General features: G+C 34.9%; 1 protein-coding gene across 1 annotated transcript in view; it reads left to right on the plus strand.

Moving 5' to 3' along the window:
* Positions 1-533: 533 nt before the first annotated feature.
* Positions 534-15,572, plus strand: part of LOC107207239 (sodium channel protein type 2 subunit alpha-like) — a 43,793-nt gene continuing 28,754 nt past the window's right edge. Inside the window, exons 1-13 of the mRNA XM_033516092.1 lie at positions 534-987; positions 1,979-2,097; positions 3,398-3,487; positions 4,335-4,463; positions 5,087-5,178; positions 6,143-6,379; positions 7,479-7,542; positions 8,780-8,921; positions 9,751-9,957; positions 10,741-11,031; positions 11,682-12,062; positions 13,517-13,649; positions 14,302-14,540. Of these exons, the coding sequence (XP_033371983.1) occupies positions 715-987; positions 1,979-2,097; positions 3,398-3,487; positions 4,335-4,463; positions 5,087-5,178; positions 6,143-6,379; positions 7,479-7,542; positions 8,780-8,921; positions 9,751-9,957; positions 10,741-11,031; positions 11,682-12,062; positions 13,517-13,649; positions 14,302-14,540 (2,397 nt within the window). The 5' untranslated portion in view covers positions 534-714. The remainder of the gene's footprint in view (positions 988-1,978; positions 2,098-3,397; positions 3,488-4,334; positions 4,464-5,086; positions 5,179-6,142; positions 6,380-7,478; positions 7,543-8,779; positions 8,922-9,750; positions 9,958-10,740; positions 11,032-11,681; positions 12,063-13,516; positions 13,650-14,301; positions 14,541-15,572) is intronic.

The raw sequence follows: 15,572 nt of genomic DNA on the forward strand, positions 1-15,572 counted from the left end.
ATCAGGTAGATACAGATCAGGAAGCCTAGAGTGGAAAAATCTAAACTTCAGGCCAGTTGCCTTCTGCCCATGAATATGGCTTTAAATATACAGTGCATTTTTGTAATATGTAATAAGATATTAAAAACAATAGTTTGGCAATCATGGTATAAGCCACCAGGTGGAGTAATACTGCCATCAGAAATTGAGTGTAATAAAAATAGCATGTTTTTTCTATCTAGTTTCATAATATAAATGCAACGTTTTTAAGGTGGTGTGCCAAGAATATATAAATCTGTCTGTTAGAGGTTGTGAGCATTAACTGCAGTACTTAGCTGTGCTAAAACATTTTTTACTTTTTTTACAATAAGGTAACTTACTGTTAGGCTAGGGAAAGTGAGAATGTTTTTCCTTTTTTTGTTGTGAGGTATTAACATGAATTGACAAACTGTAAGAAAATTTGATCTCTTTTTTTCTTTCATTATTTTTTTCTTCTTCTACCTCTTTGCCATGCGTAGCTAATTTTCTATTAAATATCTGACTGTTAATTGGAATATTTCTTGCTACAGGGCTTTGTAAAGAGAAAAGAGGTAGATGCTGACTATGCCAAAAGCTTTTATTTGGGGATTTTGTTGGTGGTGCAACCTTCTGTTTCTTCTTTCTTTTTCCTACATGTCCTTCTAGGATCTTCTTGCACAAGAGCCTAAAAGCATTTAAAATTTGCAGAATGAAAAGATGGCGCGAGCAATGCTGGTACCACCAGGACCTGACAGCTTCTTCTACTTCACTGAAGAATCTCTTGCAGCTATTGAAAAACGTATTGCTGATGAAAAATTTCCTTGTGAGCAAGATGAGACTACAGATGATGCTGATCATGAGGAAAATCACCCAAAGCCAAATAATGACTTAGAGGCAGGAAAGACACTGCCATTTATTTATGGTGATATTCCTCCAGAAATGGTGTCTGAGCCCCTGGAGGACCTGGACCCCTATTACATCAATAAAAAAGTAAGTGTTTTGTATTAAGAATGGAATTAGAGCACTCCTGTTTAACTATAACCTGATAAATGCTCTGCTGGGAAGTTGGTCAGAAGCACTGTTTGAAAGTATTATGCAGTAGGTGCTATCATGTTAACTATTTTGATTTCACTATAAAGACAACTATAACTCTTGCTTAAGTTGTCTTTTTTTTTTTTTTTTTACAAAAAAAAAGGGGGCACTTTTCTTTTATTGTCTAATGTTATGGTATTTTAGTTAATGGATTTTGTATTTAATGTCCTGTAATCTCTTCAGATCTGATTTAATGCTGAGTCATTTGAAGACTTCCCATCTCTCTGGCTACTTTCTGGGTTTTTTTAAGAAACATGTTACCTGAGTTCTAGTTCATTACAGGAGTCTTTAGATGAAGTGCTCATTCAGTTACATGACAGAACAATCACTGTCAAACATTCCTGAAAATACCATAGAAATACTTGTTTTACAAAATTAAAAAAGTGTGAAGACTAAACCAATCTTTGTGTTTTGGTATTGGGTCTATGATATAGGCCCAATATAGACCTGAAGAAAAATCTGAATTTGTATATGCTGATTCAGTTTAATTTATAGATATAATGATAAAAATGGAAGAAAAGAGCAAGGTGTTTACTTTGATGAAGGAAGGTTATTTTTATATAGGCATATGCAGTGAATTATGACAAGAAAGGAAAAAAACACTGAGTTTACATTAAAAAGGCAGTATGAAAAAAGCAGCAAGTGGTTATTGTGTAATCAATAAAATGCTTGTTGAATTAAAAAGCATAGAATGGGTTCTTGAAATTGAGTACTGGATAATCAAGAAAATAATATCTTGCAAGATAAAAATGTAACCAAAGAGCTGTATTATATCTCTAATAAGCAGCCTAATGTATGTAAGCAGCCTCTATTATGGCAAGGTTGCTAAAATGTATCCTTTATTCCCGAACCCCGTAACCCCCATACCTTTTCTGTCTGTTTTTTAAAGACATTTATAGTACTGGACAAAGCGAAGACAATCCACAGGTTCAGTGCCACACCTGCCTTGTACCTTTTATCTCCTTTCAATATCACTAGAAGACTAGCTATTAAGATTTTGGTTCATTCATATCCTTTTCGAGTGGTTTGTTAAAAATTGTTACTGATTAATATTACTAATGTTAACACTAGGAGTTTTGATTTAGTGTTTGAATGTGTTCCTGCCTTTAATTCTTTCAAAATCAATCTGAGCTAAGATTAGTCACTTAAGCTGCTGATTAAATTCAGAAGTCTTTAGTGGAGTTCCTGAAGGTGCAGTATTGAACCCAGCCCTGTCTGAAATTTTTATGGATGATCTGGATGAAGGGATAAGATGAAACTTACCTGTGGTAAGTTTGTGGATATCACCAAGTTTAGTCAGAGTGTTGGTCTGCTGGAGGGTAGGAAAGCCCTGCAGAGGGTCCTGGACAGGCTGGATCAATGGGCCAGACCAAAAGCCTGAGGTTCAGCTTGACCAAGTGCTGGTCACATTGGCACATTGGCCACAACAGCCCCATGCAGTGCTACAGGCTGGGAGCAGAGTGGCTGGGAAGTGGCCCAGTGGGAAAGGACCTGGCAGTGCTGATTGACAGCAGCTGAACAGGAGCCAGCGTGTATACTTGGGTGGCCAAGAAGGCCAGTGGCATCCCAGCCTGTATGAGGAATAGTGTGCCCAACAGGGCCAGAACAATGACTGTCCCCTCTACTCAGCACTGGTGAGGTCACATCTTGGGTTCTGGGTGCCTCAATTCAGGAAGGAATTTGAGGTGCTGGAATGTGTCCAGACAGGGGCAGCAAAGTTGGTGAAGGGTTTAGAAAGTGAGTCCTGTAGGGAGCAGCTGAGGCAGCTGGGGGTGTTTAGCCTGGAGGAGGCTCAGAGTGACCTCATCACTCTCCGCAACCTGCTGGAAGGAGGGTGTAGCCAGGTTGGGGCAGCTTCTTCTCCCAGGTAACCAGTGACTGGACAAGAAAAAATAGCCTCAAGCTGCACCAACGCAAGTCCAGGTTGGACATCAGGAGGAATTCCTTCACAAAAAAGGTTGTCAAGCATTGGAATGGACTACCCAGAGAAGTGGTAGAGTCAATATCCCTGGAGGTGTTCAGGCAATGACTGGATGTGGCACATAGTGTCTTGGTCTAGTCGACAAGTGAAGAGTCAAAAGTTGGACTTGGTGACCTCAGTGGTCTTTTCCAACTTAAATGATTCTGTGATAGGTGTATAACCATCATTCTTGTGAAATGTGTTTGCATTATTTATGACATTGCTAGTGATAGTAAATTGATTTGTATGGTATATGTTGGCAGTATTCTATGTCCTGGTCAAGTCCTTATATTTTGTGTTACGCAAATTTGGCTTTTAAAAGGGGTATATTCCTTAACTATGGTCAACATTGTTCAACAAGATCATTATGCTCACTATTCTGGCAAATTGTGTATTGATGACATGGAGAAAACTTCCAGAATGGGCAAAGACAGTAGAGTAAGTATACTTAAATAAGCTAATGATTTTTAAGGTGCTTTAAAAATGAAAAACAAATGGAGAGCTAGACCATGCAGCTTTACTTATGTGTGCAATACCAGTATTTTCCTTTTTCCTACCCGGAGTTTGATCCTAGCTGCAACCCAAAGCAGCACAGTCCTGCAAGCTCTGCAAAGGAGAGAAGCTGTGACATTGTTCATCTTTTTCTCTGAACAAAACGCTGATAAATACTTTTCCTCAGAATGTTCATACAAGCAACGTTTTCATTCTCCCTCTTCAGCTGTTCTTTATAATTAAAAAAAAGAAAATTGTCATTCAGCATAAAACTACTGGCTTTTCAGTGTGGAAGATGCTTTCTTTAGCCCCTCTGAAACACCTTCATTTTGTGCAGCAAAATCCAATTATGGGACACACCCACTCTTTAAAGAAAATACCTTTGCTGAGGATTATTGTTTATCATTCTTAAGTCTACATGGTCAGCCATCAAGTACCTTTAGTAAATATTAGATTTCACTTACCCATGGACTTTATCTCTGATGTAGCAACCTTGCTCAAATGTTATTCGAATGAAAATACTGTTTTGTGTTGTACATGATTATTATTATTAGTGCTGAAATTAAAAAATCTGATGTGCTAGAAACTGCAAAAATATTTTTCAGACAAAATAAAGTGTATGATCTTATTACCTCACAAAAAAATGGTGGGGAAACAGTTATGCTTTATATGAGTTTATAACATAATTAGTGTATGCTGTTCAATGCATATACTAATTACTGGGTTTATTTTCCTGTATGCTCATGATTTATCACTGAGTAGCATAGCAATCTTTTGCTGTGTTTCCTCATAGGTACACTTTCACTGGAATTTATACTTTTGAATTTCTAGTAAAAATCTTTGCAAGAGGCTTCTGTATAAACGATTTTACTTGCCTTCGTGACCCTTGGAACTGGCTTGATTTTGTTGTCATTTCCTTTGCGTAAGTATATAGTATTTTTTTTAAGTAAAACAACAGGAATTTTTTTGAACCTCTGATAGTTTGTTTGGCTTATATTAGTTCATATGAAATTGCAGCTGAATTGTGTTTCAAGTTTTTCCACTTGAATATTTTACACTAGTGTAACACATAGCAGAATTAGTGGACTATTCCACAGTACAGAAGATAACACTCAACAATTAGTTTAAAATAGGATTTTAAAATTGAAAGCAGGTCTATAGGTTTCATTTTAAATTTGCAGTTAATGGAAAATCTTAAGGGTGAATTTCTCAGGGCAAGCTTAATTGAAACAGAATGCAAGTCTTTCATTTAAACTTCTTCCTCCAAAAATAACACAGGATTTCAGGATTTCAGGTCCGGGTAAGTAGTAAAAGCTCTGCCTCAATTCTGAATAACTGTGATTTAATCCTACAGGTATATAACAGAATTTGTAAACCTAGGCAATCTTTCAGCTCTTCGAACTTTCAGAGTATTGAGAGCTTTGAAAACTATTTCTGTAATTCCAGGTAAGAAGTAACTGTGTAAAATAGTAGACACTCTACATCACCTCTGTTTAATTTTGTGTGTGCTGTCATTGTGTTTGTGTGTGAACTCCCCTATTACAGATATGTGACAGAGTTTGTGGACCTGGGCAATGTCTCAGCGTTGAGAACATTCAGAGTTCTCCGAGTTTTGAAAACAGTATCAGTCATTCCAGGTGAGAGCGAGGTTAAACACTGAGGCTGACTGAAACTGCATAGAAGCTGAACTTATGTTTTTAACAGAAACATCCAAGTTTTTGTCTTAATTTCAATTTAATTTCCTTTTCTAAATCTCTAAAACAGTCAGCCTCAGAGTTTAAGAGTCAGTTGCATGAAGAACTCATTTACATATCCTGTATATTCTTCCATTTAATGATGTAAAATTTTCTTTCCCATATTAAGGATAAAAATTATGGCTTTTTAATGTGTATGCTACATATCCATATTTGTGAAATAAATGTGGGATTGAAAATTTTAGTGTTTTGTAAAAGCTGAATCCCTGACAGAGGAATAAGATAATAATGAGTAGCATGGGACTGCATGGTGTAGTTATTAGCTTATGATGCCTATCTTCACCAAACCCCACTTCCAGCAAAAGACAATGCATTAGAATGCAGACATTAAAATTACTACTGAAATAAAATTGTGGTCTCTTTTTGTTTGCTTTTATAGAACCAAATGCTTTGTATTGGAATGGAATATTGGCAAAGGTTTGGAGCAAGAGGCATCAAAAAGAAAATAAAATTAACCATTTTCTTTAGATGTAGTGTACATGTATAGAGAGCATGAATTGAAAACTCTTGATGTGAAGAGCAGGCGCTTTGGAATGTATGCTATTCATTCCCATTCATATTTTCAAATTATTTTTCAGGGTTGAAACTTATTGGTAGCTTTTCCTTTGGAAAATGCTTTAAGACTTCTTTTGAAGCTTGCATGGTATTTAATAGTGTGTTGGAGATGCTTACATTGTATTTTAGCTTAGCTAAATATTTCTATAATAAATATAATATTATAATAAATATTATAATAAATAATATTTATTATACGATAATTATAATAAAACATCTAATATTTTATATTATACTAAAATTATAATTTTATAATTATAAATGTATAATAAAAATACGCCTCTGTTTGCAGGCTTGAAGACTATTGTTGGAGCCTTAATTCAGTCTGTGAAGAAGCTCTCAGATGTGATGATCCTGACTGTATTTTGCCTGAGTGTATTTGCACTGATAGGACTTCAGCTGTTCATGGGCAACTTGAAGAATAAATGCCTGTTCTGGCCATCAGAAAATTCAACAGCTTTTGAGAAACATGTAGTTCCATACTTTAATGGTTCAGAATTTGACTGGACAGCGTACATTAATGAAGAAAGTAAGAAATACTGTTGTAATTTGCTAACATTTTTTGTATGTAAACCATCACACAATACAAGATAGCTGTTTTATACTTCAGAATAAAGATAAAAACCAATTAAATTGGATGGCAAAAAGCAGGAATTTGTGTATGTTACATCCCAAGCTCATGCTGACGTGACTGCTCTTTCTGTTGACTGCACTTAGAAATGTATGTAGAGGCTTAGGTTGGCTTTAGAATCACAGAATCATGCAGGTTGGACAGGATCTCCCCATTCCAAACCAACTGCTGCTCAGCTGCTGGTCTGGTTGGAGCAGATTGCTCAATCCCTTATTCCAGTCAAGTTCTTAGTATCTCTAAGGATTGAGATGCCACAGCATCTTCTGGGCAGCGTGTGCCAGCATTTGACCAGTCCCACAGAAACTCTTCTGAAGGCTACCACCTTATAATTAAGGGAACAATTCTGTAAAGTTGTTTATAGTACAGCAGCTGTTAGAACACTGTAATTGGAACACCTGTCTTCTTTTTAAATGCTGCCTTCATATTTTCCCAGGATGTGAAATAGTTACAGGATGTGCTAGTTAATGTTGCTCTGACTTCAAAACTGCCAGAAAGCCATTATACATGTTCCATTTTAAAGGAGATATGCTTTGTCTTATTACATTCTACTTGCTGAATAAGAGGAATTTTAAGTTTTGTATTTTCTTTTACCTATTTTGAAAGGATATTCACTGTGCAGTGTTGCAAGAAAAGAATATACAATTTATGTTCTAATCGTTGTTCTCAGATTCCATTTTTGCTACGTTTTTATTTTGTCGCCCAGAGGGGTTGTGGATGCCCCATCCCTGGAAGTGATCAAGGCCAGGTTGCATGGGGCCCCAATCTATTAACTGGCATTGCTTCCCATGGCAGGGGTTTTGGAAACAGATGATCTTTCAAGTCACTTCCAACCCAAGAAATACTGTGATTATGCCAGTATTTGAACCCACTGTTGGGAAAACAGAAACGAGAGATTATGAACTTTCAAAACTGGATGATTTGTACATAGGTTCATCTCCACAAAAAAAATACAAACCCTCCTTTCATTCATAAATGTTGCTTCTTTTTTTTTCTTTAGGTCATTTCTATCTCCCAAAAGGAGCAATTGATTTTCTGCTTTGTGGCAATAGCTCAGATGCAGGGTAAGGTACACTAAAAATGATACACTATGTGTCTAAACAGAATGTAAAAAATATCGATCTAAACTTTAAAGAGCTAATTTAGTTACCTAACGTCACAGTCAATAATAATATGGTCTTGGTTCCTAGTAGTTAGACACTTGAATGAGTAAAAATGTTAAATGACAAAATACTTTGCTGGGAATTTGTTTTAAAAGCTCACATGTAACTAAAGAAGGTTAGACCTTGTGTTATCAATCACTTAAGAGCATACTTTATCACAGGTTCCCTGCCATGTCTCAACCCAAAAATAAGCATGGTGGAGCACTGAGATTTATGACCACATTTAGGGAAGACTTCTTTAGGCTTCCTCTTTCTGGCAGCTGCATGCATGGCAGTGTGTTGCTCTCTCTCCATGGAAATTTTTTGTAACAAAATCACGTAATTCTGTATGCTTATGAATATCAGTCCATCCCTTGGTTTTGGTAGGTAATACCTTTAAAACCCACATACTTAAAATATCTTTGTAAACATTTAACTTATATATGTAACTATGAGATAATTCTGTGTATGTGTATAAATGCACATCAAATAGACATACATAAATGGAAAGAAATCTATATAGTGTTTTTTGGAGAGGTTTTGGGGACAGGAGCCTCTTCTGTCCTAATTGAAACAGTGTGCTTATTATACTTGATATCAAGATTGCATCACCTACTCTCGAAACCAATATGAAAAATTTCACAAGATGAAAGTATCCCTGTGCTGATTATTTGGTTTTGACGAATTGGTAGAATTTCTTAGGCTCACAGATGTGAATAAGCCAAGAAATCTGGTATGCCAACCTCATTGACAGACATAGTTCAGCATAAAATATGTGTGCTGATTGTCTTTTTCCTGCATGGAAGTATCCACCTATTGAAATCTCTGTGTTAAGTACATGTATTATTTTCATTGAAGAGATATCTGCACAGGTAATATCAAACTGTTCATAATAAACTTTATTTTGTCTAAAACTCTGAAAGGAGATAGAAGGAAATATTGTCATTACTAGTTTGCTTTCTCTGGATTATTCTTTAAATAACAGACTTTTAATGTCATCACTAATTTTTGAATTGTTTTAAGCCACAAATAGCAGCACCCTCCACAGACAATGCTTCATAAGAAGCTCAAGAAACAATAATTAAAAAAAAAAAGTGTTATATGAAATTTGTATGTGGATTGTTTTGCCTCTTTTCCTTTTCTTTTTTCCCTCTCCTAGTAAATGCCCAGAAGAGTTCATCTGTGTGAAAGCTGGTAGAAACCCCAACTATGGATATACTAGCTTTGACACATTCAGTTGGGCTTTCTTGTCACTGTTTCGACTGATGACACAGGACTATTGGGAAAATCTTTATCAGTTGGTGAGTGCATTTTAAAAATTGTCGTTAGTGTATTACTGGCTCCAAATCAATCATGGAAAGGCCATTCTTATTTATATTACATACTAATTATAATGTTAGCCATTAAAATTTATCAAAGGAAGCAAATTCAGTTACAAAAGTAAGCAGACATGGACACTTAGTACAGAATCTCACATGATTTCTGAAGAGGCACATGAGAAGTTTTTTGATCCTTAATTTAATTTTTACAGTGTATATTTCATTTTGTGCCTCATATTTGCAAAAACACTAATATTGTGTTCAAATTGTAAAAAGACTTCATGACAGTAAAACCTGAACCTTAATTTCAGTACTCTTAATCCCATTTTTTATAACTCAGAATGCATGACTTGATATAAATTAACTTTCTTACAGTAGCTTTTCATTATATGGTGTGTGTGTGTGAATGTGTTAATTATAATAAATACTATCTTCTAACTATCTAAGCAGTTGTGCCATTTTTAATTAATATGTTTATTTCAAAGGGAAAGAGTTCTAATAGATGGTAAGCATTCTAAGTCTCCAACCTGTGATATGTGACTTACATTAATTACTTTGATCCCACATACTTTTCAAGATTATTAAGCATTGAAGGAGGTTTGTGGCAAAGCAGCCGGATCCTTAGGCATGTTTTTCACATACAAGAATGCCCTCTTTATTTTGATTATGTTGTAATTCAAAAAACTTGTATGATTTTACTACAGATGGAAAACCAACTAAATATTAGTTTTAATGACTTTCCAAAGTCATTAATGCTTATGAACTGATGCATTTCTTCATCAGCTGGTTGATTTCTCTTCTCTTTCTATAGACACTACGAGCTGTTGGCAAATCATACATGATCTTTTTTGTTGTGGTGATTTTTCTGGGATCCTTCTATTTGATTAACTTGATTTTGGCTGTGGTTGCCATGGCCTATGAAGAACAAAACCAGGCAACTATTGTTGAAGCAGAGCAGAGGGAGGCAGACTTTAAGCTGAAGCTTGAACAACTGCAGAAGCAGCAAGAAGAAGCTCAGGTATTTTCTAGCAGGAGTCTGGGCCTTAGTGTGTTCCTTTGCATGCTGTTTGTTAGAACCAATAATGACATTCACATACTAAAAAAAAAATCCATTCTTTACCGTACCTCTCAAATACTTTAGACTGCTTTTTTTATGCCTCTTTATTGCTTTTTAAATGTATAATGTCTAAAGTGTTAATGAATTTCTGAACAGAGAAAAAAGAGCAGTCTACAAATCAGAATAATAATTTTAAATAAATCTCTCTTATCTTGGATAGTATCTAGTAAACTGTCATGATGATTTTCCAAATTTTCATCATATAAATAATTTCAATACTTTCAAGCTCTGATTAGAGTGCAAAATATTTTAATCTTTAAATTTCTGATTAATTTTTGTTACTTATGCGGCTACCAGTGAATCAAAGACTGGAAGCAGCTTAAGGAAGCTACTTAAAATAAAAATTAAGATTAGTTTACTAAATTAATACAGAGTGAAGTGTGACTCTGTTTAGCTCTTTTGTTTGCTATTGCATTCACTCTAATTAACAAATTATTAATGATAGAATATTTCCTAAATAACTTTGTGGCTGTAGACGTTGTGGGCTGACTCCATGATAAGGATGCAAAGTAGAACTCCATTTGAATTCTATTCATGCTACAGAATTTCATTTGTAGTTTTGCACAAATCCAACCACTTTGTTTACTAGAAGTAATTTGATAGAAATCTTAGCCACAAGGGATGTATCCTTCTTTAAAAATGGTGTGATTTATAAAGCATCTTGTTAAATAATTGCTGTGGCAGGCAATAGCAGTGGCTGTAGCAGAGATGACAGAGTACAGCTGTGAAAGTGGGAATGCTGCACCCTCAGATAGTTCTTCAGATACATCCAAGCTTAGTTCAAAAAGTGCCAAAGAAAGGAGAAATAGAAGGAAGAAGAGAAGGCAGAGAGAGCTCTCTGGAGAAGAGGATGACATGAAGAATGAAAATCTTCCAAAATCTGAATCAGATGGCAGTATCAAAAGGACAGGTTTCCGTTTATCTTTTGATGGAAACAGACTAACTTATGGGAAGCCGTTTACATCGCCCCATCAGGTACTGTGACTAATGAAATTGTCATTTTTGGAATTTCTGGGATTACTGTTATGGCAAACAAACTTCACTGCAACTTCGCGATCTAAGGCAACAAAAGGAAAGGAAAAATTGTGTAGCATTCTCTTAAATACCAACTTACTGTTGGTATTGTTTTCTAGAGTGTACCTTAAAAATGTGTTTTATTTTCTGTCATTTTATTATTTGGGACTTTAACATCCACAGCAGCATTGCATTTTCCTAGTTAATCTGAAATAGAAATGCCTTAATTCATAAATGGAAAATTTAAGTATAATGTATGAATTTAGAAGACTAAAGGTATTCATATATTTTAACGTAATGCATGATCTATTTGGATCATTGAAGTTTATGGAAGTCTTGGTTTTTCTCTTCAAAGCAAAGATTAAAATGACTATGGCCTACATGTATATTCTTTTTCCTCTCAGTTATAGTTTTAAGTACACTGCAAATTTACCCATTCAGTTTACTTTCATCTGTAATGCATTGTTGAGATCAGCCTGAGGCAGTGTATTAAAGATAACACTGAAAAATTCCTGGGCAATATAAATTACTATTGTTTTTCTTATATATAGACATGCATTTTGTGTACGTATAATCTTCAGATTGTCATTTTTTTTATATTTCCTTTGCAGTCTTTGCTGAGTGTTCATGGCACCCTGTTTTCTCCCAGACCTAGCAGCAGAACAAGTATTTTCAGTTTTAGAGACTATGGAAGAGAGCGAGGATCTGAAAATGACTTTGCTGACGATGAGCACAGCACGTTTGAGGATAATTCGAGCAGAAGGGGTTCCCTGTTTGTGCCGCGCAGGCACGGCGAGCGGCGCAACAGTAACATTAGCCAGGCCAGTAGGTCATCCAGGAGGCTCACAGTCCTCCCAGTGAACGGGAAGATGCACAGCACCGTGGATTGCAATGGGGTGGTTTCCTTGGTGGATGGACCACCAGGTCTGTCGTCTCCTACTGGACAACTTCTGCCAGAGGTGATAATAGATAAAGCAACAGCTGATGGGAATGTAAGGAAGTAGTAAATTACTCCAGGTTTCATGGCCTTTCTTAATTGCATAGACAATATTTCAATGAAATTTTTGCTTTGAAAATGGATGGGGAGTTGTGCATGCTTTTGCAGATCTTACTGTAATGAAATGGGTTTGAAGTGATTCAGTCAAAAGTGAGATGCTGAAGCATGAAAGAGAACAAAGTAGTAAATTTTTATATACCTGCAAAGCAAGGATATGCATACATCTGCTTAATGAATCAGATTAGTGATGTTCCATTGCTAAATCTGTTTTAGAGTCCAGAATAGGATGTTCAGCGTGAAGCTTCCTGTACATTATTATATTATTTTTTTTTCTCTTTATGGTTTTAACCTCCTTTTAAGTGTATTTTCTGGTTATCTGTCAGTAATAATGCTGGTTCTGCTTTTCTCCCTTCTTCATAGATTTGACACTGTGCAAATGTAGCATAGTCTTTCAAGATTATGTTGTCATTTTGAAAATTCTGGAAGAGTTTTTTCCTCCTGTGTTTCAAAGACTATCTGAGTTGCTCACTGCCTAGGATCAGGGTATAATTCAACAAAAAAAAAGCCCCAAACAAACAAAACATTTTAATTCTGCTCTGCTTTTCCTTTTCCCGCAGTCTGCTTTAGGAGTGGAGCAGACACATCTGCATGTTTTTTTTTAAAAATGTTATTTTACTGAAACAGGAATTTTTATATGGGTTACAGTATCTGAAAGTACATCAGCCAGCTGCCTTGCAGTTACAGTCTTCTTGCATTTTATTATACTCTAATTTTCATGCATTTATTTAATGTACTGAAAAAAAATCTATCACTATGCATTCAAAACTTCTTCATAACAGAGGAGCTCAATACTATAGTTATAACACAGCTTTCGTTTTTAAAAATAAAATCATGTAAAACAAGTATTCATTTTTGGGATCAATTAAGTCAGACCTATGCTGTTTCTTCAGTTGAAATTCATAAAATAAATCAGAGTTGATAGCAATTAAGTTTTGAAAATATAATTTAAATAAGTTTTGGGTATAGAAATCTAAACTAATCTTTAAAATTTATTTTTATGGAATAGTTTTGGTGCAGAATCTTCCTACCACTAATCACTTGTTAGAGGTACCTTGTGAATGAACTAGTTTAGAATGGAAATATTGGTAGAGAAAGTATGGAACTGGGAACTGGGAATTTTTTTTGACACAAGTTCTGCAGGTCTTGCTTTCTTGTCTTGGCTGTAGTCCCCTCCAAAACTTCTTGGTATCTAAAGTGGAGCAATGTTATTTGAGTATAATGCAGTGGAAGTATGGGAATAAGTATCCAAATGTTTTGTTAATGTTTTACAAATATGAATAGTATTAGGAAGTATATAATGAAAATAACAATTTAAAAAGCATCATGGTATTTCTAAAGTTGAATTTAATTTACAAATATTTTTTTTCTTTTTTCTTTTTTTCTTTATAGAGCACTACCACAGAAATAGAAATAAAAAACAGACGTACCAGTTCATATCAAATACCAGTGGAGTTGCTGGAGGATCCCGATTTAAGGGAAAGGGCCATGAGTCTAGCAGATGTTATCACAAATAGAATGGAAGGTGTGTTATAACTAGATACTTGAACTTTCTTGACATAGACTTGCTTGAAGGTATTATATCACAATGCAAATACAGAAGAGAAAAAATGTGTAGCCATTGCAAATACATAAACTGAATAACAGGAAAAAATGCGTGTACATAGTGAAAAAAGAAAGGAAGGAATCTAATAAGCAGGCTGATGTAAAAAAACTCATTCTAATTATTCTAATGTAATGTGTATGTGGTTTATGCTAGTTATTCATGCTTAGCAATACAGTTATTGGCAGAAATGCCCTGTGATACATTTTGCACTAACTATATCATAAAAATATTAGAGACAATAAAGGCCAGGCTTTAGTTAATAAGGAGAAGAAAATTTGTACTAGGATTCCTTGGAACACTGAAATTACTACTAATGAAATTAATGAAAAAAGTTTAAATAATTTTCAAAACCCTATTCATGCTAAAATTGATATAATTTTTATCTGAAAAGAAGTATTTTGACATTTAAGAGGACTTTGGAGTAAAGTTTTACTGAAAAAAGATCAGGTTCTGGGTTCCACCAAGTGTCCTTAGTGGTTCCAGGTATAAAGATTCAAACCTGGAAAAGCAGATAAAAATTATCTTCACTTTCTCCAAAACTTGTTGAATATAAATTTCTCTTTTTCTCCAGAACTTCAAGGATCCAGACAAAAATGTCCACCTTGTTGGGATAAGTTTGCCCACACTTTCTTAATTTGGGAGTGCTGCAAGCCCTGGTTAAAAATAAAGAATGCAGTTGAATTTATTGTAATGGATCCACTAGTTGATCTGGCTGTCACTGTTTGCATAGTTATAAACACACTATTTATGGCCATGGAACATTATCCAATGACTGACCATTTTTACGCTGTACTTACAGTAGGAAATCTGGTAAGTCCTTCAATCTATAGAATTTTATACAGTTGGAACCTGGTTTCTCTTTGGAATAAAATTGTTTTTATTATTTTTATTGTCATCCCATAAAATGAATGTTAAAGGTTTAATTGAACTAAAAATAGTCTAAAAATACCTTTTGGAATATGCTGTGTATAAGAATATTTGAGAGGTGTTCTGTCATACAGTTTGATTTCTGTATTACAACTTTTTCAATAGAGTTTCCAAAAGCCAGAGTTTGAATTACATGAAACTGGAAGAAATCTGACATGCTTTTGTTAATTATTACAAAAATAAGTAGGAGCCAAATTAGATCCTTTTTAGCATAAGGTACATTGTTAACACAAAAAGAGCTGAATGCTATTTTTGATTATTATTTTTCACTGCTATTTCTGTGTGTTGATTTTATATTTCCTTGAAAACCACTTATTTGATTGGACCATGACAATGGCAAACAATGTGCGACTTATTCTGAGTATCTGTTCATACAGCTGTATTTTTCTCCTCAGTGGATACAGTCTGTGGGTCAGGTTTGGTGAGGTAGCTTTGTTTGGTTTATAACACCAATGATAGAGATATATTATACTTCTTAACCTATGCTTATTCTAAGTGGTTATTCTGGTGATTAGGATGTAGAAAAATAACAAAACATTTTATTTATTGGGATATGTGAAATTCTTACATATATTAGTAACATACAGACTTACATACAGAGTAAATGTATCAACACTTAGATTTTATACTAATATTTTTAGCCAACACAGATATAGTTCAGTGTTCTCACCTTATTCTGGAATTAGAGATCATTATCTGTGGAAGATAAACATCTCATGTTGCTGTTTAAAATATATGCAGGATGTTTTTGAGGAAAGCCTAGGGAAGACAAATAGGTAAGGCTCAATAGCTGCTTCAGAGGGCTGTCTTGTGATCATTTCTGTAAGTTTAACCCAGCAAGCTCCCATTTCTACCTTTCTTACATAATGGAGTTGTTTAGTATGTGTGAGTGTAAGTGTTCCTTCATGCCAAGGA

Source organism: Parus major, chromosome 7 (genome assembly GCF_001522545.3).
Source record: "Parus major isolate Abel chromosome 7, Parus_major1.1, whole genome shotgun sequence".
Lineage (NCBI taxonomy): Eukaryota > Metazoa > Chordata > Aves > Passeriformes > Paridae > Parus > Parus major.